Consider the following 21,349-nt stretch of genomic DNA (forward strand, 5'->3'; position numbering starts at 1 on the left):
GACTTTTATTTTGAAAACAGATTGCCTGTGATGACGAGTACCTGTAAAAATAACACAAATCAAAAGTTTAAATAAAACAAAACAAACGATTGCGTCTGTTTTAAAAAAGTGGTTTGAAACTGTGATCGGCACTTTAAGATCTGCCTTTTTCTGCAGTCTCGGTAAATTGTGTTCATTCTGTGATGTTTTGCTTTAATCACGTGATTCCAGTAACATGACAAGGTTTCTTCCGAAGGTCTGTCATCTGTCTGACCAGAGGTTATGCACTGATCCACATCATGAAGAGAAGACTTCTGCTGGTCTCTAACTCCACTCTTCATGGAGGAGGATATCTTCAACACTGTCAGCAGCAGATACAAGACTTGTTTGGACAGTAAGTTGCCAGCAGCTTAACTAGGCATTTTGGTAAAACTGTTCTAAGAATAGTTTTGCAATTACAGTCATAAAACCCTTCATATTTATATTTTGATATGTTATATCTGTATGCAGGCATGTCAGTGCATAAGTGAAGCAAAGTACAAGTCTATTAATTGAACTTAAACACCAGTTATGAGCAGTGTTGGGGGAAGTTACTTTTAAAAGTAATGCATTGCAATATTGCGTTACTTAGCTACTTTTTTATGGAAAGTAATGCGTTACGTTACTTTTTAAATATGAGCAGGGCTATTTGTTTTTTAATATAAGAAGTTGTATTTATAGCTTTTGTGTTTTTGTAATCATCAAATTAATCTGACCTGCACTGACCCCGGTTATAAATGCACATAACTTTGTTTTCTGTTCAACAGGAATGTAAAGAGGATCCTGTTTGTCCCATATGCACTGCATGATCGAGATGCCTATACCAAGACGGCCAGAGACAAGTTCAAGACGTTGGGTTTGTGTGTTGTTGATTTTAATATATGTATGTCTTTTCAAGATTTGGAGAAAGTTGTTCATGCTTTTATTACCTCACGTTTAGGTTACTGTAATTCCTCAGTCATCGCTTTCACATCTCCATTTGGTACAAAATGCAGCTGCAAGGCTGCTGACTGGGGCAAAGAAATATGACCAATTTTAGCCTCATTAAACTGGCTTCCCGTCCATTTTAGAGTTCAGTTTAAGATTCTGCTGTTTGTCTTCAAAGCTCTTAACTTGTCTTCAAGCTCCATCTTATCTTCAAGTTCTTCTTATCCCTTTGTCACCTACCAGACATTTAAGATCCACTGACAGGGCTCTTTTATCTGTCCCTCGCTGCTGTTTGAAAACCAAGGGTGACAGAGCCTTTTCGGTCAATGCCCCTCGTCTATGGAACCAGTTGCCTCTAGAATGCCGCCTTGCACCTTCCATTACCAGTTTTATTGATGTTTTATTGGTTGTCTTGTTTGCTTCTTTTCTCATTTAAATTTATGTTACATTGTTAAGCACTTTGGATAGCTTTGCTATGTTTAAATGTGCTATATAAATACAATTGACTTACTTGCACACAGTCACTGCCACACTGGCCTTCATCTCTTCTTTTCTCTTTTCCCAGGCTATGAGCTGGACAGTGCCCACGAGACACCAGACCCTGTGGATGCTGTTAGGAAAGCTGAAGGAATATTCATTGGTATGAAAGATTTTTTTAATAAATATATTGCTATACTAAAATATACATTTTCTTACAATTATCAGCAGAAGAATATATTTAATATAATAAAATATATGTAATATTGTAAAAATAATTAAATTTGATTAAAAAAAATTCACAAATTCAATGTCACAAATTTAGCTTACATTTAATTAATCACCCAGAAATAGTGCAGAATCTTTGTCACAGCGCTTATGTACTTTTTTTTTAAATCCTGAAGCTTTAACCCTCTCTGTATGGTGACATTACAGAAACGTAGCTCTCTCAGAATGAATTATTTGGAATTATTATTATATGTATAATCATGTTCTTGTTTTGAAGAAATAAAAATTAAGATCATAACATTAAGGTATTGTTCTCTAGAGCTAAACTATTCAAAAAAAGTGTTCTTAACTGACAAAGATAAAATAAAAAACATTAGATTACAAAAAAACTATAAATATTGCCTCTGCAACTAATTGAAATATAAGTTCTAAAATGATTAAATTGAAATAAATTAAATCTCTTTCTTATATATATATATATATTAGTGCTGTCAAACGATTAATCGCATCAAAAATAAAAGTTTTGTTTACATAATATATGTGTGTGTGATATAGAAATACAAACACATGCATGTATATATTTACGTTTATATGTTAAATATATTTATATATAATATAAAATATAAGAATATAAATATATAGATGTAAATACATGTCAATATTTTCAAAATATTTAATGTGTGTGTATTTATTTATACATAAATATACACAGCACACACACATATATTATGTAAACAAAAACTTGTATTGTGGATGCGATTAATCGTTTGACAGCACTATATATATATATATTTAAAATAAAATTGACAACAAAATGACTAAACATTAAAAACACTAAACTATTTAATTTATAAGGCTTGTGCTGTATTGTATCAACTAGGTGGCGGGAATACATTCCGCCTGCTGAAAGCTCTCTATGACAACAAGCTGGTAACTGAGATCAGAAAAAGAGTTTTAGAGGTGAGTTAGTGTCTATTAATCAAAATCTAAAAATACTGTGTAATTGCCTGTAACAGGTGTAGTTGTTTTCTTATAGGATGGGATACCTTACATGGGATCAAGTGCAGGTACCAATGTCTCCACCATCAGCATCAACACCACCAATGACATGCCCATCGTCTATCCACCCACATTTGCTGCCATTGGTTTAGTGCCCTTCAACATTAACCCTCACTTTCTGGATGCTGATCCCAACAGCAAGCATATGGGGGTACTTTCAAATAATCATGCACAACACCACGACTCCATTAATCAAGATTATATCAATAAAAATCACCAAAAAACATGTATTTTACATAAATACAAAAATGAAACCTATTGAATATACAGAATATAATAAACCAAATTTTAAGTTAGATTCTTTAGGCTTCAGATTTGATTTTGCATTTTCCAGGAAACACGTGAACAGAGAATTATCCAATACCACGAGGAGCCAGACACCCCATGCGTGCTGGTACGTTAACACAATACTGTTAGGGTCTGCATTTATTTGATCAATATTACAGTAAAAACAATAATATTGTGAATTTAAAAGAAAAAGCCGTTCTCTTTGCATATATTTTAAAAATGTAATTTCCAGCAGTAGTTGAGCTCTACCACTATATGCGGTTCATGGCAGGGTCTTCGGGAAGGCTCAATGCTCTTAGTGGAGGGAAACAAAGCCACCTTACTAGGGAGCACCACAGCACGGCTGTTCCAGAGGTAATGCAGAGACTCTTGTGCATGCACATGGAAAATATTACAAAAAATGATCCCAAACAGGCACAGTAAGTGAGACTGTGGATTTCTTTCTCAGGGGGAAGCAAACTACAGAGTATGACCCGGGCAGTGATCTCAGCTTCTTACTGACAGAAGCACAGTGAGCTGCTACATTATGTGCAAGACAAACATTTTTACAATAAATAAAATCCACAATTAAGTTTACGTTTCTTCATCATAAGCACAGAACTTATTTACATCTGTTTTGTTTCAAGTACACAAAAACTATGGAAGCACTGTAGAATTTAAAGATGTTTATTCTTGTATTTAAAGCCTGCAGTTGGTTATTCATCAACCAGATAATCATATCCTGTGAGGTCAGGTTCATCACTGTAGATTAGAAAATGGTGTTATAACAGGACCTTTGGACAGCAAAAACAGGTACTAAATTCAAATCCAGCTATATTCATAAATAGGACAAACTAAAAGAAAGAAAAAATAAATGCTACTATATCAGTATATTTATTGAATTACAGACGCATTAACATATTGCTAAACAAAATCATGGGGTAAAAAAAGAAAAGGAAAGTCAAAAATAAAATCAAGAGTCAGTGATCAATTTTAAACATGGTAGATTCTCAAAAATACATTTGTCACTATTATCATGTTCTATTCTTTTTTTTTTTTACAAACTTTACAAATGAGAATATATTCTGGATCATTTTACTTGTGGAAAATGCATAATTTTGATTGAATTATAAATGCATACAATTTTTCATTTAGACAACATACTTATGGCAACCCAATATGGGTAAATTCATATGGGCAGCAGCATTACTATAATACAGCAACATAAGAAATCCAGGTGTGTTTCAGTGTTATGGGTTATGTATTTCAGTATATCTGAAGTCAAAATTAAGACCAGTAACTATGAACCACAACCTTTAATCCATAAAATGTTTTTAATACAAGAAAAAACATTTTTAAAAGGCCAATACTGTTAAGGGTTCCAGTCTCAGTTTTCTAAATGTATATGTTTTTCCATCAAAACTGTTTTATCAATTAATATTAATCGGGATACATCACACTAAATGGATTTTTTAATTCTAAATCAACATGAATTTGGGTAAAAGATCTTTAAAAAACAGACTAGTGTTTCATCTATAAAAATACTTTTGACCAAAAGGAATATTTAAACTTAGAGTTAAAACATTATAATAAAGGTGCTCTGTAAGGGGTGGTTTTCAAAATACAAAAATGCTACCATTTTATTGCTCTATTGTGCAAAGATATTCAACCAAATGCTCTAAATGCACAAACACACAATGTGTTTACAGTAGACAAACATAAGAATATTTTCTCAAAATAATACACCTTACGCCCAAATAAGAAAATCAAATCCCAACAGCAGAAACAACTGCAAAGAAAACAGAAGAACTGCAAGTCCAAAGTCTTAGAAACCCCCAAACAGCAGAAACTGAGCGGTGATAAACAATATAACAAAAGTTTCTCCCACAGAAGAAGCAGAACCAGCAATCTAATGATGTACCAAACTACGTCACATCTTTACATGTAAAAATCATGATCTCATTTTCTATTATGGTTCATTATCATCATTATTTTTGTTACTTGTAAACAATTTGAAATGTAATCTGATTTTAAATGCGTTTAAAACCCAAAATCAAATCTCGTCTTAAGACTCAGTGCAGTTAAAGAAGGACAGGAGCACAGGGGAAATGGGACAGGCACAGGGCTTTAGTCCTATTAACAGAGCATCATGGTTAATCAAACCACCTCAGCTGTGTACCATTCAAACAACGACAGCCATCTCGCTCATCAGGGCTGTCTGGATGATTAAATGCTGACCTGCTATTAAAGATAAAGGATGTGATGTACTCTCATCCGCATTGCTGTAAATCAGGCACGCGCCTGCTGATGTGGCATTATTGAGTTGGCGCTGTGATTGACTAGTGAAGATGAAGAGCTCAGGCTTCTGTGTTTCTGTCTCCATTCTCCTGAGGCTGAAGCTGCTCTTTCTCTATGCTGTCGTCCTGGGGCGGCCGCACACGTTTAAAGAAGCCCAACTGAGGAGAGAAATCAAGATGGAACCAGTCAATGATATTTGTATGCATAGTTCAATACCAAAACTTCCGTCATTGATGCATACAAATACCATTGAAAATTGACTCTTCAGGCACTGAACATCAAGAAAACCACAAAAGGGACATGGAGACTTTATTTTTTTTTACATAAATTGAATAGGCTATGGAAATGCAAGTAATAATAAAATGCTACAGTTAATACAAATAGAAATTAGGGATGCACAATATTATCGGACCAATATCGGAATCGGCCGATAATGGTTTTAAATGTAAATATGGGCATCGGGCCGATGCCCATATTTACATTTTAAAGCCATTATCGGGCCGATGCCCATATTTACATTTAAAACCATTATCGGCCGATTCCGATAATTCCGATAATGGCTTTAAATGTAAATATGGGCATGGCTTTAAATGTAAATATGGGCATGGTTTTAAATGTAAATATGGGCATCGGCCCGATAATGGTTTTAAATGTAAATATGGGCATGGCTTTAAATGTAAATATGGGCATCGGCCCGATAATGGCTTTAAATGTAAATATGGGCATGGCTTTAAATGTAAATATGGGCATGGTTTTAAATGTAAATATGGGCATCGGCCCGATAATGGTTTTAAATGTAAATATGGGCATGGCTTTAAATGTAAATATGGGTATCGGCCCGATAATGGCTTTAAATGTAAATATGGGCATGGCTTTAAATGTAAATATGGGCATGGTTTTAAATGTAAATATGGGCATCGGCCCGATAATGGTTTTAAATGTAAATATGGGCATGGCTTTAAATGTAAATATGGGCATCGGCCCGATAATGGTTTTAAATGTAAATATGGGCATCGGCCCGATAATGGTTTTAAATGTAAATATGGGTATCGGCCCGATAATGGCTTTAAATGTAAATATGGGCATGGCTTTAAATGTAAATATGGGCATCGGCCCGATAATGGTTTTAAATGTAAATATGGTATCGGCCCAATAATGGTAATACATTAATTCACTACTTCTAATAAAATGAAAGCAAAATACACAAATAATATTTAGAAGACTGTTTCTGATTAAATAAAGCAGTAATTGATGCCATAAAATCATGAGTAAGTTTTGATTTAAAGTTCTGAAGCTGAACCTTACAAGAAAAAAACAAAACAACAAACATGTCACTTAAATTAAATAATTTTAACCAAAATTTTAAATAATTTGCTTATAATATTTCTGCACAGGAGAGACTTGGTGTTGTTTCCAAACAAAAGGAAATATATCGGTATCAAAATGAGTTGAAAAATATCAGCAAAAATACAATATAGTGCATCCCTAATGAAAATGTAAATATTTTTAATGTTTATAAAATTAGCAACACACAATTCTGACATCCATAGTCCAAACTATCAATCAGTCCAAGTTATTTAACTAAAGTTTACAGCTGTTCACCTTATACATGACAAAGATGAGCAGAGCCAGGAGCAGAAGTCCAGCCAGGACAGCCAGAGCCACCACCCATCCTGGGACAGGCTGAGGGTTCTCTGAGTTCCAGATCACCTTCAGAGAGGCCTACAGGACAGAGAAGCATGATAATGTCGCCGACATCAAAAATCCTCAGTCGTGATCAGTGACTAAAGCACAAATGTGTTCTCTTTTTTTTGGTTATGATTCTTTTTTTCTTTGCTTTAAAAAGTTTCATAAATATAGCAGTTAACTATTCTACTCTCTTTCTGACCAAGAAAATCCAAGAACAAAATCCCGTTCACATTCATGATTACAGGAACTTACCGATGTCGTGCTGGCTGGGAGCTCAGAATACAGATTTTTATATGGCATCTCTATGACACTGAAGGAGGCCGAGGAGCGAACATTGTACGATTTGTTTTGACTTTCAGCCTAAAAGGAAAGAAAACCACTGCTGTGTTTTAAATGTATTAGTATTTGTGCAGATTTTTAAAATCCTGATTAAGGCTTTGCTATGTCAGTCAAATGAATTGTTTTTACCTTGAGAAACGTGCTCACGGCGAGTCTGGAGTAAATAAATAGAATGGCACTCTGGCCTTTCTCCAGCCGGCCGACCCAACACTTAATCTCCTGACACTCCGCATTCCCACAATCCTGTGTGGATGCACACAAACCATTGTACTTGCATTCACGCATACTGGTGTAAAGAACAGTTCAATGACACATACTGACTGCACCTACTGATGTGTAGAAAGGTAAAACGGTTCCCAGAAAAAAATGGTTAGATGGTATAATAACCATAATAATAGTTCGGATATTTTATATACAGCATCACCCCCCTCACATATTTGTAAATATTTTATCTTTTCATGTGACAACACTGAAGAAATGACACTTTGCTACAGTGTAAAGTAGTGAGTGTACAGCTTGTATAACAGAGTAAATTTGCTGTCCCCTCAAAATAACTCAACACACAGCCATTAATGTCTAAACCGCTGGCCACAAAAGTGAGTACACCCCTAAGTGAAAATGTCTAAATGCCATCTAAATGTATAAATTACTGCTTTTGTGCTCCAGGCTCACATATTACATTTCTTTTGAAGATTAAACAACTTTTGAACATTGAAGTGTATACATTTCAAATTCAACATAAAACAGTTCCAGGTACTTCACAGACAACGGTGGTTGTCAAATGGCAAGTGTTAAAGCTGTGAACGCACCAGAATCTCCAGGTTCTCTTCCCCTTGTTTGTCCTCCAGGTCTCTGCGGTGGATGCTGTGTCTGTTTCTCCCCTCAGCTCTGTCTCCGCTGGCAGAGGTCTCATTTTTGTCAACAAATCTGGGATTCTAGGTGAAAGCAAAAGCATATGTTTATCCCTGGAATATTAGATGAGATCCTTATTTCAACCAATTTGTGAACACAGTTTTTAACCATCCATGTAACTAATTTGTCTGTCACACTGTAAAAAATCCTATTTGTTGGATGTTACAAAATGTCACAGCCAGTCAGAACAGATGATATTTAACATACAGCTTGTGAGGAGTGGGGTTTTGGGTCCTGTGTACGCCTGCTATTAACAACGGTCTTACATATACAGTAAATGTATACTTTCATGATTCGATTGTGGGATACATACAGTGACATTAAGCGGGTTGAGCTCCCTGTTTGAGCTGCAATTCATGTTTCCGTCCACTTCAAACTTGGTGATGTAGAGCAGAGAGCCGTTGTTGAATCTGTATGGCCACTGCACATCCAAAATAGCCTTACTGAAAGTACTGGGACCTGTGTTCCTTATCTAGGAAGATGAGCGATTACAGAAAGAAAGGAACAAAATTGTAAACTATGCACTGCCAAAGTTTAATAAATGTATAATGACCAATGCATTTTCTACCTCATAGATGTGCTGTACAAGAGGTCCAATATCATCCTCCAGAACAGGCCTCTCTTTTGGCTGCCAGTTAGCGATGGGTAAAAACACCTGCTCTGGCGCAGACACCCTGCACAGGATAGTTCAGATAAATACACAGTGAAGATTGGGTTTTTTATATTAACATTCAATCCATAATTTCAAAGTAAAATGTGACCCTGGAGCACAAAACCAGTCTTAAGTAGCTGGGGTATATTTATAGCAATAGCCAACAATACATTGTTTGTACACAACCCTTATGACTGGTTTTGTGGTTCAGGGTCACAAATGTGTTCTAAATGGCATTTCATGCTGATTTTAAATCTGTTTACACAATACATGTCACACCATTTTAACAGATAAAACATTTAAATAATCATACCCTCTTAAGTTCACTTTGGCCAGCACAGCAAGCTTTGTGACAACAGAGACCAAGTTGCTGGTATTGTTGAACTGATTTGAGCTGAAAGCAGAAGGGAATTAGTCTTTTCCAATAGGTGGTGCTGTTGTTTAAAAACTGATATATTGCATTAAATTACAGACAAAACTTAAAATATTGCCATGGACCACTCTTTGTGTTTCAGAAATGCACTACAGATCATTGTGGTAAAGATGGGCGAAGACATGAGGGTGTAAGGAAAGAGTGAGAGACAGGAAGCAAAGCAGGATGTTCTCACAGAGACACAAAAAAAGAGCAGTTCCCTGTAATTAACACTAAAAAACCACTGGCAGTCAGCAGGAAACTGTAGCATTAGAAGCAAATGCTGTCTGAAGTTTTACTGATTTAAATAAAAAGAAAGTGAAAATAAATGTTTAGAGCGTCTTTGCTTTACATTTGTTCTAATGGCCCTGCTTGGGTTACTAATGGCTCACCAAACTCATTATAATTAACATTGCACAAGCAAATCTATCAGCTATATTACTGTAATAGCACGCATTAATTAACATACCTCTTTATCTGCAAGTCAAACTTGACTTCTGTATCCTGTTCAGACAGCTGGTGCACGCTGAAGCGCAATCCTGCTATTATCTACACAAACAACACAATTTGAAAAAATATTAAATGAAGCAGCTCATTTATGTTACAACCAGCAACACAAAAAAAATTTAACTTTTGGTACGAATAAATAAGCAGACACTTTAGTGCGGAAAGTCTGTTGGTCACCTTAGTTCCTCCTTTCATTGGGTTCCCGAGATCACAAACCACCACTCTGGTCTGATTCTCTTTCTTGAAGGCACAGGACAGTCTAGACAGTGTCTGAGATACAGAAATAACATATGGACCTTCAATCAGTTCTAAATGATGTCACAGAACAGCATACAAATATTACCTTGTCCCAACATTTGTAAAAACACTAAATGGTCTTAACGAGGCAATGCAGTTATGAGTTATTTTAAGGTGTCTATGATACAGTGTAATTATATATTTGTGACCCTGGACCACAAAACCAGTCTTAATTCGCTGGGGTATATTTTTAGCAATAGCCAAAAATCATTAGGATATTAAGTAAAGATCATATTCCATGAAGATATTTTGTAAATTTCCTACCATAAATATCAAAACTTCATTTTTGATTAGTAATATGCATTGCTAAGAACTTCATTTGAACAACTTTAAAGGAGATTTTCTCAATATTTAGATTTTTTTGCACCCTCAGATTCCAGATTTTCAAATAGTTGCATCTCAGACAAATATTGTCCGATTCTAACAAACCATACATCAATGGACAGAGTTACTGGCAATGTGTTTGAAAACCTTTGAAATGTGTCCAAAACCTTTGAAAGCAATGTGCAGCTTGCGTTTTTATAAATCTTCCTTTAGGTGATCTGACTACTATCCAAACAAAGCTTGTGTTTGCACATTGAGCAACAAGTTACCAGCACAATGTCACAGATATTGTCCATAGAGTTTAATTGTTATTAAACCTGGAACATCGGTTAAATCAGCTCTTTTAATACAATGTTAATTGTGTCGTTACAGGAGATCACAGTAGGGAGGACAGTGCACTTTATGGGGTGTAGGAGGGTCACTGCTCACCTCACTGTTACGCACGACCCCAATGAAATCTGCCTGAGACGGTAGGGTGACGGTAAGGTCGGCCTCATATGCCCCCTCTCCTCCATTCTCTGCTGTGACCTCTAAGGTCAGGGGGTTATCGTCACCTATGTAGATCTCTTTCTGGTCACTAGAGCACAGAACAACATCAAAAGCACCAAGTTAATCTCCAGCTCCACACCTCCAGGAAATGCAATGGAATTTAAGGCTAAATGAAGCAAATGACTCGCCTCATAACAGACAGTTTCAAGTCTGGCTTGCAAATATTGTCTTCGCCACAATCCAGGAGTATGTGGGCCTGGAAAATCAAGGGATTATAGGAAAATAAAGTGAGATTCTATATTTATCCAGTGCTTTTTAATGTTAATTATTCATGTAAGTCAGCATGTAAGTCTTTGGTTAGTAGAAGATTTGAGCAGCTTCTGCACAATGTAATGTCTCGTTCAGGGTTCCTACACTTTATGACCAATTAATTCATATTGTTTTCCAGTCGTTTGTGATAACGAGAAAAAAAAAAAAAAAAAAAAAAAAAAAAAAAGGTAAAATAATTCAAAAATGAATTATTTGGACCAATTTGCAAATTGGCTCCACCAATTCCTTGAAAAGGCTCAAAAGTTCTCACAATGAAAAAAAATTCAGAACACTGCATAAAAAATAAAGACTTATTAGCACATATGTGACCCTGGAGCATAAAACCAGTCATGAGTAGCACAGGTATATCTGTAGCAAAAGACAATACATTGTTTGGGTCAAAATTATAGATTTTTCTTTTATGCCAAAAATCATTAGGATATTAAGTAAAGATCATGTTCCATGAAGATATTTAGCAAATTTCCTACTGTAAATGTATCAAAACTTAATTTTTGATTAGTAATATGCATTGCTAAGAACTTAATTTGAACAACTTTAAAGGAGATTTTCTCAATATTTAGATTTTTTTGCTCCCTCAGATTCCAGATTTTCAAATAGTTGTATCTCAGACAAATATTGTCCTATCCTAACAAACCATACATCAATGGAAAGATTATGTATTCAGCTTTCAGATGTATAAATCTCAATTTCCCTTAAGACTGGCTTTGTGCTCCAGGGTCACATATTAGGAATAGGATATTATTTCCATGGCTTTTCTAAATATAGAAAACATTTAAAAATTCCCTGCTACTTTTAGTTTGTCCATGTGAAAAGATTTTAACTCAACCGTGTCAGCCAGGTACACAGTATAAACCACGTTCATCTATTCCATCATCATCCTTTCCTACAGACGCTGAGATCTTCCCAGAATACATGAAAGATGCAACTCAGCCCATGACAGCCGCACCCAATGAGCAAACAGTGCTCTTTCACTACCGCTCAAAAGTCTGAGGTCAGGAAGATTTTTCTTTGAAAGAAATGTATACTTATATATTAATTTGGTGTATTAAATTTATCAAAAATATCAGTAAAGACTAGATTTTATGATTAGAATGATTTCTATGAAGGATCATGTGACACTGGAGTAATGATGCTGAGAATTTAGCTTTGCCATCACAGGAATAAATTACATTTCAAAACATTAAAATAGAAAACACTTATTTTGAATTGTAATAATATTACACAAGATACTGTTATCACACAAATGCAGCACAGGTGAGCATAAGAGAATTAATAAATAAAAAATCTTAAAGACCCCAAACGTTTGGAAAGCAGTGTATATGCAGTGCCCCAGTAACCAGAGGTCTAGTGTGGGAGACAGCTGTACCTGCTTGGTGATATTTGTAGGTGTAGACTGGTCAAGGATGGGCAACAGGCCGGTCTTATCTGCTGCTGCTTTGTAATTCAAACTGTACTCCATAAAAGCAGAAATGGGTGTGATCTTATCCCTGAATTCGGAGTCATCCTGTTAAGAGAGAGAGAGGTAGACAGTGGCTGGAGAGAGAAATGGGGCCTATGGTTCAATGAGCTCAAGGCTGGAGAATTTCAGTCCAGCTTACAAGCTCTACAACATGCTCTTTTATGTCCAGGAAAGAGAGCTTTGGCTTTCCAGGTCAAATACTTCTTTAGCTCTGTAACACATTGTTCCTTTTTGAAAACAAAATAACAGTATATTCCAGTGCCAAACATCTGGGCTATCTGCCACTACAGCTTTATGTACAGAGCAAACACATATTTGATGACAAATGCATGAGCACTTGGCCAAGTAAAGCACAACTACACTAAACTTTTCACAGCAGTACTGGCATGATCAGCAGAAGTGAATGAGTCACATAAGGATTCTGTGTGTTCCTGTATCTCAGCTGGTAGAGCATTACATCAGAAATACCTACACCGTTTAGCAAGTTGAGCAAACTTAAAAGTTTAAGGCAACCAGCTTCAGCAGATTTTTAAAAATCTCCTAAAAAATAAGTTGAGAAAACTCAAAAAGCTGGTTGCCTTAAACTTTTAAGTTTGCTCAACTTATTTTATTTTATTTGTTTTACAGTGTAGGTCACCGGTTTGAGTTCCTCTAGCAAGCACTGCAAAATGCATAATAAAAAAATCTATCAACTGCATAAACGTGAATGGATTTGCTCACTATTAAATAAGCCTGAAGCTCCTCACAGGCCGGTCCCTGGCTGTTGGAGACACTCATGTTCTTTGAATAATGAGACATCTTGTTATGGAGGAACAGCACCCGTTTGATGGCTCCCTTGTGTTTGAGACGGTCCAGGGTCAGATCCACTTGGAAATCTGTGAAAGGCCACATTTTCTTCTCAATTATAAAGGAGAGAAAGACAAATAGTAACACAAAGCACTAAATTCAGAAGGAATGAGGGAACTATTTACATTCTTCTCATCACAAGAGTTTCTCCTTTAAAAGAAAGAGGCAATTTAAAGGAAACGAGGAAAAGAAATATAATCTGCTAATGAAACAAGCAGTCAAACCTTTAAACACAGTGATAGCCCTGAATCTCAGTAAGCATTTAGCTGCTTCAAAGCTCAGGTTCAGTCTGTCTGAAATAACCTGGGTTTAACAGTCTTGCTCAAAAGACACAATGGTTATGGGCTCTTGGATTTTCAGTATGGAGATTTTAGTTACAAGCACAGATATATAAACACAGCTGCACTTAAAGGTGACACTTGACTTTGAGAATATACTTCAAGAACATTCTCCTTACAGGAACAGTCCACTCATGCCCTTACAAACCTGTATGACTTACTTTCTTTTGCGTAACACAAGAGGATATAAAAGAGACCAGGTAATACTGGACCTTCATGACACACAATTGCATGACAAACACTGAGACATTTCCCAGAATCTCTTCTTTTATGTTCTACAGAACAAAGAAAGCCATAGAGGTTTGGAGAGACATGAGGATGAGTAAATATCACCGACACATTAACAACAGTTCTTCAGTATTCTGATACTTTCTCTGCCTAGTCATAGCGAGGCAAACACATAGGACTGAACTAGTGTTTACATCTATTATACTATATTTCACCCGACAGCAATCCTTTGAATAAGCACAGAAAAGTGCTGATGCTCATTTCACATACAAAGAGGGGTTTGCATAGATGCCATAAATAGATGCCACTGCATTTCATTAGCTCTGTACTTGTACTCTGCATAAATGACAATAAAGTTGAATCTAATCTAATCTAAATGCAAAGTCACAAAAACTACGTGTTTAAAGAAATATTTCAAATTTAAAGAAATAAATGTTCACTTTTTTGGCTAAACTCACAATATTGCAATGTTTTCTAAATAAGTCTTATGCGCTCACCAAGGTTACGTTTATTTTATGATAAAATACATTAAAACTAATGCTGTAAAATATCATTATAATTCAAAATAACTTTTCCATACATATTGAGACATTTTGTCTTCAGTGTCACGTGATCCTTGAGAAATCATTCTAATATGTTGATTTGCTACTCAAGAAACATTTGATTATTAGCAATTGAACAATGTCTTTCACGGTCTCTTCTGATAGATTTATTGTTGAATAATTAACATCTAACAGACCCATAACTTTTCAACAGCAGTATATTCATGCCTACTACATGTCCTACTCAAAACAAAACAACTGAACTGATACAGTTTATGTGTTTCAGCTGTAAGCGGCAGATCCATTTATGACGGGCCTTGCACCATACACACATCCGCACCTTAAGCTTGCATAACGGTAGGCATTAGCTCAACCAGAGCATAGGAGAACTTCAAAGCGCACAGAGAAATAATGAATTGGCATCATGGTCTGTGGTCTATGAACAGTGGGCTGTGGGTCTGGTAGCCATTACACCCCAGACTGTGAAGGCTTTGTGAGCGCCGGACGCTGGGCTTTTAACGGCTCTGCACCGTACGTCCGGCTCCAAACACACTGATGCCCGACACGTTGAGCTCTAGTTTCCCCCCGCAGCAGTGCTCATAACACACACACCGCAACAGCAGGACTCCGTTTACAGCCACCTTGTGCTCCTACTACCACTGCCCTGAATATTATACATTTGCATATATACACAAACAAGTACTTACGAAGAGATGATGGCGCTCCCTTGCCATTTGCCTTCAGACAGTATTTCACAATAAAGCTAAGGGAAAGAATTGAGTAGGATTACCATTATTTTCATGATATTCTCAAAGCATAATAGTCAAGAAAAGCATCTTAAAGATATTACTGATGATAAACTATATGTACGCTCAGTTCTGCTTAAAGGGGCCATGACATGAGAAATCAAATTTGCCTTGATCTTTTGGCATATAAGAGGTCTCTGTACCATTAAAACTTCCTGCACGTTTCATATCTTAAAATCATGAGGATTTTGTTTTGCAATCGAGGCACAGTGTCACAAAGACACATTTGTTGAAAGACGAAGCGGTACTTGATCTGACTGCAGCTGCATCACAAACCGTAAGTAAATTATTTTATAATGCTTTGTCTGGAAATGACTAATTTTGAGCATGTTGTCGAAACACTCGCATGCAATAGTGAGGGGGCGTTGATACTGTTTCCTATGCAATGGCGCTAGCCAATCAAAACAGTGGCTGATTAATGTGAAGGCTTAAAGGACACGCCCCTTAAATCACGTCGTTTTAGACAGAGGGTCAGAATGAGGGTTGAAAATAATTTTTCTACACATTTGTGTTTTTTTGTGCAAAAAAACTTTGCATTATTAACATAAGTAAACCTCGAGGAACAAATTAAAATAATAAAAATCCATGTCATGAACCCCCTTTAAGAAATGAGTTCAGATGTTTCTAAACAAGAGCATATTCATGCAGGGCGATGCTTCTGTTACTGTATTCTTGCACAACTGTGGTTTTAACAGAAGCAGATTGTTACAAGAATAACAAACCTCAAAAAAAAAAAAAAAGAGAAATAAAAGTCGAGCTCAGTGATATATTAGGGATATTCACAATATATTTGATATGATTTTACTGGTGATACAAGAGGCAACAAAGTGATTATTGTAATGATTTTAATGCACTTCTTATTTGGCAATTACATTTCCATCATTACATGAACAAAATTGCACCATGTATGTTTGGTTGAAACTGATGAAGAAACCCTGACTCACCAGGAAACTGTGGTGGTTGTACCAGGCAGGGTGCAGCTCTTGTCTTCAGGGTTTAGGATCTGTGGGCTGATATCCAGTGTGGTGTTCACGCTGATGACCGGACGAGCCCTAATAACACAACACAAGCAGGTATCATCACCAGTCTAAAAATTCAGACAGGTTCCTTACACTGTAAGATGGTAGACAATCACAGAAAAATCATGAAAACTTGCATAAAATCATTTTAGTGTAGTTTTTGACTCCCTGACCCTTTGTACTTAACAGCCTATTTTTGCTGTTGCACCTTTGGGACTTATTTAAGTAAATTATCTCTGTTATGATTGATTATCCTCATTGCATATGCGATATGCCTAATTCACACATCCATTAATAAGCACCCAACCAGAGCTGTAGAATGCTAAATTAGTACTGATATTAATATGTGGGTGGTAATTATACTATGTTCTTGTTTGTGACAACAATACTGTGTGCGATCTTGAATCACCTATTTTTGCAGCTTAGTATCCATTAAAGGAAGGGTAAGCAATTTTTCAAAAACGTTTTCGGAAACTGGGTCGGGGCCGAGTACCAAAACAAACTTGTAGCCAATCAGCAGTAAGGGGCGTGTCTACTCATGATGTGGAGGAGAGAGCGTTCAGTGAACAGCCAATGAATTTAGTTTCATTGTAATGTATGTACGTTCCTTGAACTACATTTCTGCAGCTATTAATGTGTTATAATGATGAGCTGACTGTATATTATGGCTTACACAGTATGTGTAATACAATGTAAATCTAAGCCTGGTGGTCTTTCATGAACAAAAATAGATGGCAAATGTTTCACGGTGATTTTCTTTTAATACAGGCTGTAACTGCTTTCACTACTTGCACATAAAGCAAATTAAATACTGCTGAATTAAATGAGACCACCTTTAATAGCTTACCCGGCCCTGATCATAAAAGTCAATCAAACGCATGTGTGAGTTCAAAGTGAAGCATAAGCATTCTGTACCTGTATAGAACAGCTTTGTCAGCGCCAAACACCCCAACAATCAGGTCTATAAGAAGAGAGAGTGTGAGAGAAACAGAATGAGTGGCAATAGAAGAGTAAGAGGGAGGAAGTAGCTTTGAATTTAAGTGACTGTAATCGGTTAATTGCAAAAGATGTGAATGTGTAAAACAGGACTGATTGCTGAAATCTAACCAGGGTATCCATTCTGATCGACGTCTGTGCCTCCATTCATGGCGTAACCAAAGCTAGAAGGCATGGAAGCAGACGCCCATGTTCCTTCCAGAACTTGAGAGGGCACAGGATTGGGCCCTGTGGGACGCCCGTTATGAATGTACACCAGGCCACGGTGGAACTGCCCACCATATGGGGCCGCTATGGCCACATCTGAGAAAAAACAAAGGGATTAAAATTAAAACCATTTTAAGTCGAGGTTATTGAATAACTGCCATGGGCAGTACTGTGTTTTTATCTGCTTGTGCAGCCTTTGCACAAAAAGCTCATGAGTCATGATTACTGTTGCACAATGAGGCAAGGAAGACAATGACAACAGCATCAGACCATGACCACAAATGACTAAATATGTACTGTATATTTGTCAGTGTTGCAAGCTAGGTTTGGTCCTGAAAGAACAGTGCAGAAATACAGAAAACATTCAGAAGAAAGACAAAATAGTACCATTATATCCATCCATGTTGAGGTCTCCCAGGCTGCAGATGGAGCTTCCATATCGAGCATAGATCTCAGAACCAGTGAGTTTGATGACATTGTTGAAAGCGAAGCCACCTTTGCCTAGGTAGACATAGACCTGACCCACCTCCCTCAGCTTCCCATCTGAGCCACGGTCCATGAACAGAGGAGCCCCCACCATCAAATCCATCTTCCTGAAGGGGGAAATAAAAGGTTTATTCAAAGGCTTATCAACCAGCTGGAAGATTCTGCTAAATAAATGCCAAACTTCGAAAGTGATAGTAATAAATGCACAGAACTATAAAAGATAAGCTGCAAAAGGGGCCTTTCTGAACATAAATGGTCAACATGTTCAGGCAGAAAGCAACTTGTCGGGAAACACAGGGAACTTTATCTTCACTGTTGCACAATGTTCAGATCTCAGCTCATTTTTTGAAACCATGCCAGTGAATGCTCTTAAAACATTGCTGTGCATATATTTAGGCTAGGTTTACTTGGCCCAGAGTCATAAAAATGAATTGCTAACAAATATAATTTAAAGCAATGGTTCTCAACTGGCTTCTAAAAAAACATTAAATTAAAATACCCAAGAACCCATGGTTTGCTTGAACGCACATAAAACAGATTACATGCCCTCTAGTCATTCAATCACATTCATACAGTAGGTCCAACCAACGAAATGCTTTGGATGTTTTTGCAGTCATTTACTTCAACAAGTCAGTGCTAGGAAGTGAACAAGAATGTTTTGTTCACTTAAAAGATTTGTTCATAAGCAGCGATTCATTCATGAGCCACTAACACAGAAAGGTTTCTAATAGTGATTCTGGCCTTAACAGACAAACCACCTGATTCTGGACAGCAGCAGATTGGCCTGATGTTGCTGGCAGAAGAGCAGTCTCGCAGCAGCAGCAACAACATTACAACATACTCCACGTTAGAAAGACAGTGTAACGCTGTGTAATGTGCTTAGTTGTGCATCAATAATCAAAATGTACATTAAGTGGCTCTGTGAAATTTTGGGGGCAAATTCCATTAATTTCCGTTGGAATCCATGCAATTGGGAGGTTTGTGTGAGGGCATAAACGTTCCCCATGCAGATTTCACTCATGTTCAAGTCGGTCACACAAATTCGCTGTGGGGACCAATAGAAAGATTCTTGGTTTGTAATTGACTTGTGTGTGAGCAGAGCCTCATACTGTACACCAAAAAAATAAATAAATCTTCCTGTCCATCCGGCAAGATTTTGCATCACTTCCGGTCGCAGACCTATCCCTTCTAGCCAGAACCAGGCCGGTTGTGAACCACTGATTTAAAGCAAGTTATCCATTAGTGCATGAACCCACATACTTAAAGGAAAAGATTGTCAAAAATTCACACGACAAATCAACAACCTACATTCAGAAAAAAACATGCAACAGCGTGTAAGTGTAAAGCATTACTTACCTGTCATTATTGATGTCAACAGCTGCTACAGAATGACCGAAGTAAGCAGCCATCTAAGATGGACAGAGAAAAAAAGCAAAAAAACTATGTAGACATGACGACTTGACTGGAGCTTTAGACTAATCACTGTTTTTAAGTCAAACAAAAACAGTAAAAATTGTAAATACTGTCTACATAAAAGTTATTGGACATAACATTCAAATCAACCAACGATAATACTGCTATTAATAATAATATATCATTATAATCACTGGTATTGGTGGTGCACCCTACAGCATATCCACGTAGATTCAGTTTTTGAGCTTATTGAGATCTCTGTTAAGCTCATGTTGACTTAAGCTCGATTAACTGTTGATGAATCACTGCAGCAATCACAATCAGCCAAAAACACCTCTTTTCCCTTCTTGCTCTCGTGTGTTGGCAACACTGCTCTCAATAGCTTCCAGATGTGCGAGTGAATTTAGGACATGAACTTGACGCTCGTAAACGAATGTTGAACATAACTGTGCCGTGACCACAAGCACGGGCATGTCATGTGACCTGCAGGCTGCCCACAGACAAGACTGCTCATATATGCTTTTATCCTGTCATTTACCACACATCACAATGTCGAACAAACACTTTTGTAATGCTCACCTGTGTGCCTGTGAAATTATACACAGACTCCATGTTCCTCCCATTAAAAATGTTGACCTAACAAGACAAAACCAGAGAGATTCATGCAAGCTGTTTCAAGCAGAGCTGCATTATAGGTTCTCATCAGATTCCTGACCAAAAATAGCATAAAACTCACATAACCGAGAGCCTTCTCCCCTCTAGGAACTCCAGTGACATAATCTAGAGAGGCAGGAAGAATTAGAAATGAGTCGGACACAACAATGCTTTCATTCAGCAGAGACGTTTCTTGATCTCAAAGTAGAGAAAAATCTGATTTAAGCAATTCCCATAATGCACTACTTTAGTTTGCAATACTACGGAGCTGGTATTTAGAGCGGGTCAGTAAAGACCAGCTAAACTTGTGGTTGTGGGGTGCTTAAAAGTACACTACTGTTCAAACCTTTTTTATGTTTTTGAAAAAATCTGCATTTATTTGTAAAAAAAAAAAAAACTGAAATATTACCATTTAAAATAACGTTTTCTATTTGAATGCATTTTAAAATGCAATTTATTCCTGTAATGTAAAGCTAATTGTTTTTTTTTAATCAGCCATTACTCCAGTGTCACATGATCCTTCAGCAATCATTCAAATATGCTGATCTGGTGCTCAAGAAAAATCTATTATAATTATCAGTGTTAAAAACAGTTGTGCTGCTTTATAATTTCTGAAACTATATATTAGACTTTTTTCCTGGATTCTTTGCTGAACAGAAAGTTCAAAAGAACAGTATTTATTCAAAATAGTGATCTTTTGTAACATTATTAATGCCTTTACCATCATTATCGACTTTGATTTAATGTGTCCTTACCAAATAAAATAATTAATTTCTTTAAAACAGTATTTAACAGATCCCATCTATTTATCATTTCCAAAATATAAACCATAAAACAAATGATTAAAAATCTTACCATCTTCGCCATCATCGTTAAAATCACCAACGGCCACAGAGTAACCTAAGAGTGAAACAAATGATGCCATTCAAATCACTGCAACTCAAAACACCTAAACATTCGTGGCCTAATGGTTAGAGAGTCGGACTCGTAATCCAAAGGTTGTGGGTTCGAGTCTCGGGCCGGCAGGGATTGTAGGTGGGGGGAGTGAATGTCCAGCGCTCTCTCCACCCTCAATACCACGACTGAGGTGCCCTTGAGCAAGACACCGAACCCCCAACTGCTCCCCGGGC

At 36.8% G+C, this 21,349-nt stretch overlaps 2 protein-coding genes across 2 annotated transcripts in view; one reads left to right on the forward strand and one right to left on the reverse strand.

The window, feature by feature from the left end:
* On the forward strand, positions 1 to 3,832 carry LOC306877132 (alpha-aspartyl dipeptidase). The gene is made up of 9 exons (XM_079428665.1): positions 1 to 161; positions 236 to 373; positions 786 to 874; positions 1,511 to 1,585; positions 2,531 to 2,610; positions 2,687 to 2,860; positions 3,044 to 3,103; positions 3,269 to 3,351; positions 3,446 to 3,832. Exons 2-9 carry the CDS (start codon positions 279 to 281, stop codon positions 3,510 to 3,512), a joined length of 723 nt encoding a protein of 240 aa, XP_079284791.1. The 5' UTR covers positions 1 to 161; positions 236 to 278; the 3' UTR covers positions 3,513 to 3,832.
* Positions 3,649 to 21,349, reverse strand: part of itgav (integrin, alpha V) — a 25,007-nt gene continuing 7,306 nt past the window's right edge. The window contains exons 8-30 of the mRNA XM_079428663.1: positions 21,075 to 21,119; positions 20,302 to 20,345; positions 20,145 to 20,201; positions 19,509 to 19,561; positions 18,054 to 18,259; positions 17,571 to 17,762; positions 17,379 to 17,424; positions 16,389 to 16,496; positions 15,346 to 15,401; positions 13,405 to 13,559; positions 12,592 to 12,729; positions 11,084 to 11,151; positions 10,836 to 10,983; positions 9,963 to 10,055; positions 9,748 to 9,827; positions 9,180 to 9,260; positions 8,783 to 8,888; positions 8,528 to 8,686; positions 8,112 to 8,237; positions 7,432 to 7,545; positions 7,216 to 7,323; positions 6,877 to 6,996; positions 3,649 to 5,432 (exon numbers count right to left, since the gene is read on the reverse strand). Of these exons, the coding sequence (XP_079284789.1) occupies positions 5,334 to 5,432; positions 6,877 to 6,996; positions 7,216 to 7,323; positions 7,432 to 7,545; positions 8,112 to 8,237; positions 8,528 to 8,686; positions 8,783 to 8,888; positions 9,180 to 9,260; positions 9,748 to 9,827; positions 9,963 to 10,055; positions 10,836 to 10,983; positions 11,084 to 11,151; positions 12,592 to 12,729; positions 13,405 to 13,559; positions 15,346 to 15,401; positions 16,389 to 16,496; positions 17,379 to 17,424; positions 17,571 to 17,762; positions 18,054 to 18,259; positions 19,509 to 19,561; positions 20,145 to 20,201; positions 20,302 to 20,345; positions 21,075 to 21,119 (2,402 nt within the window). The 3' untranslated portion in view covers positions 3,649 to 5,333. The remainder of the gene's footprint in view (positions 5,433 to 6,876; positions 6,997 to 7,215; positions 7,324 to 7,431; positions 7,546 to 8,111; positions 8,238 to 8,527; positions 8,687 to 8,782; positions 8,889 to 9,179; positions 9,261 to 9,747; positions 9,828 to 9,962; positions 10,056 to 10,835; positions 10,984 to 11,083; positions 11,152 to 12,591; positions 12,730 to 13,404; positions 13,560 to 15,345; positions 15,402 to 16,388; positions 16,497 to 17,378; positions 17,425 to 17,570; positions 17,763 to 18,053; positions 18,260 to 19,508; positions 19,562 to 20,144; positions 20,202 to 20,301; positions 20,346 to 21,074; positions 21,120 to 21,349) is intronic.

This window comes from Barbus barbus (assembly GCF_936440315.1).
Source record: "Barbus barbus genome assembly, chromosome: 11".
Classification (NCBI taxonomy): Eukaryota; Metazoa; Chordata; class Actinopteri; order Cypriniformes; family Cyprinidae; genus Barbus; species Barbus barbus.

Bases quoted from the DNA above. Each gene is read 5' to 3' on its own strand.
- LOC306877132 (XM_079428665.1), top strand. From the start codon at position 279: ATGAAGAGAAGACTTCTGCTGGTCTCTAACTCCACTCTTCATGGAGGA. The intron at 875-1,510 runs GTTTGTGTGTTG...CTCTTTTCCCAG, and splicing joins AGACAAGTTCAAGACGTTGG to GCTATGAGCTGGACAGTGCC. The intron at 3,352-3,445 runs GTAATGCAGAGA...TTTCTTTCTCAG, and splicing joins ACAGCACGGCTGTTCCAGAG to GGGGAAGCAAACTACAGAGT.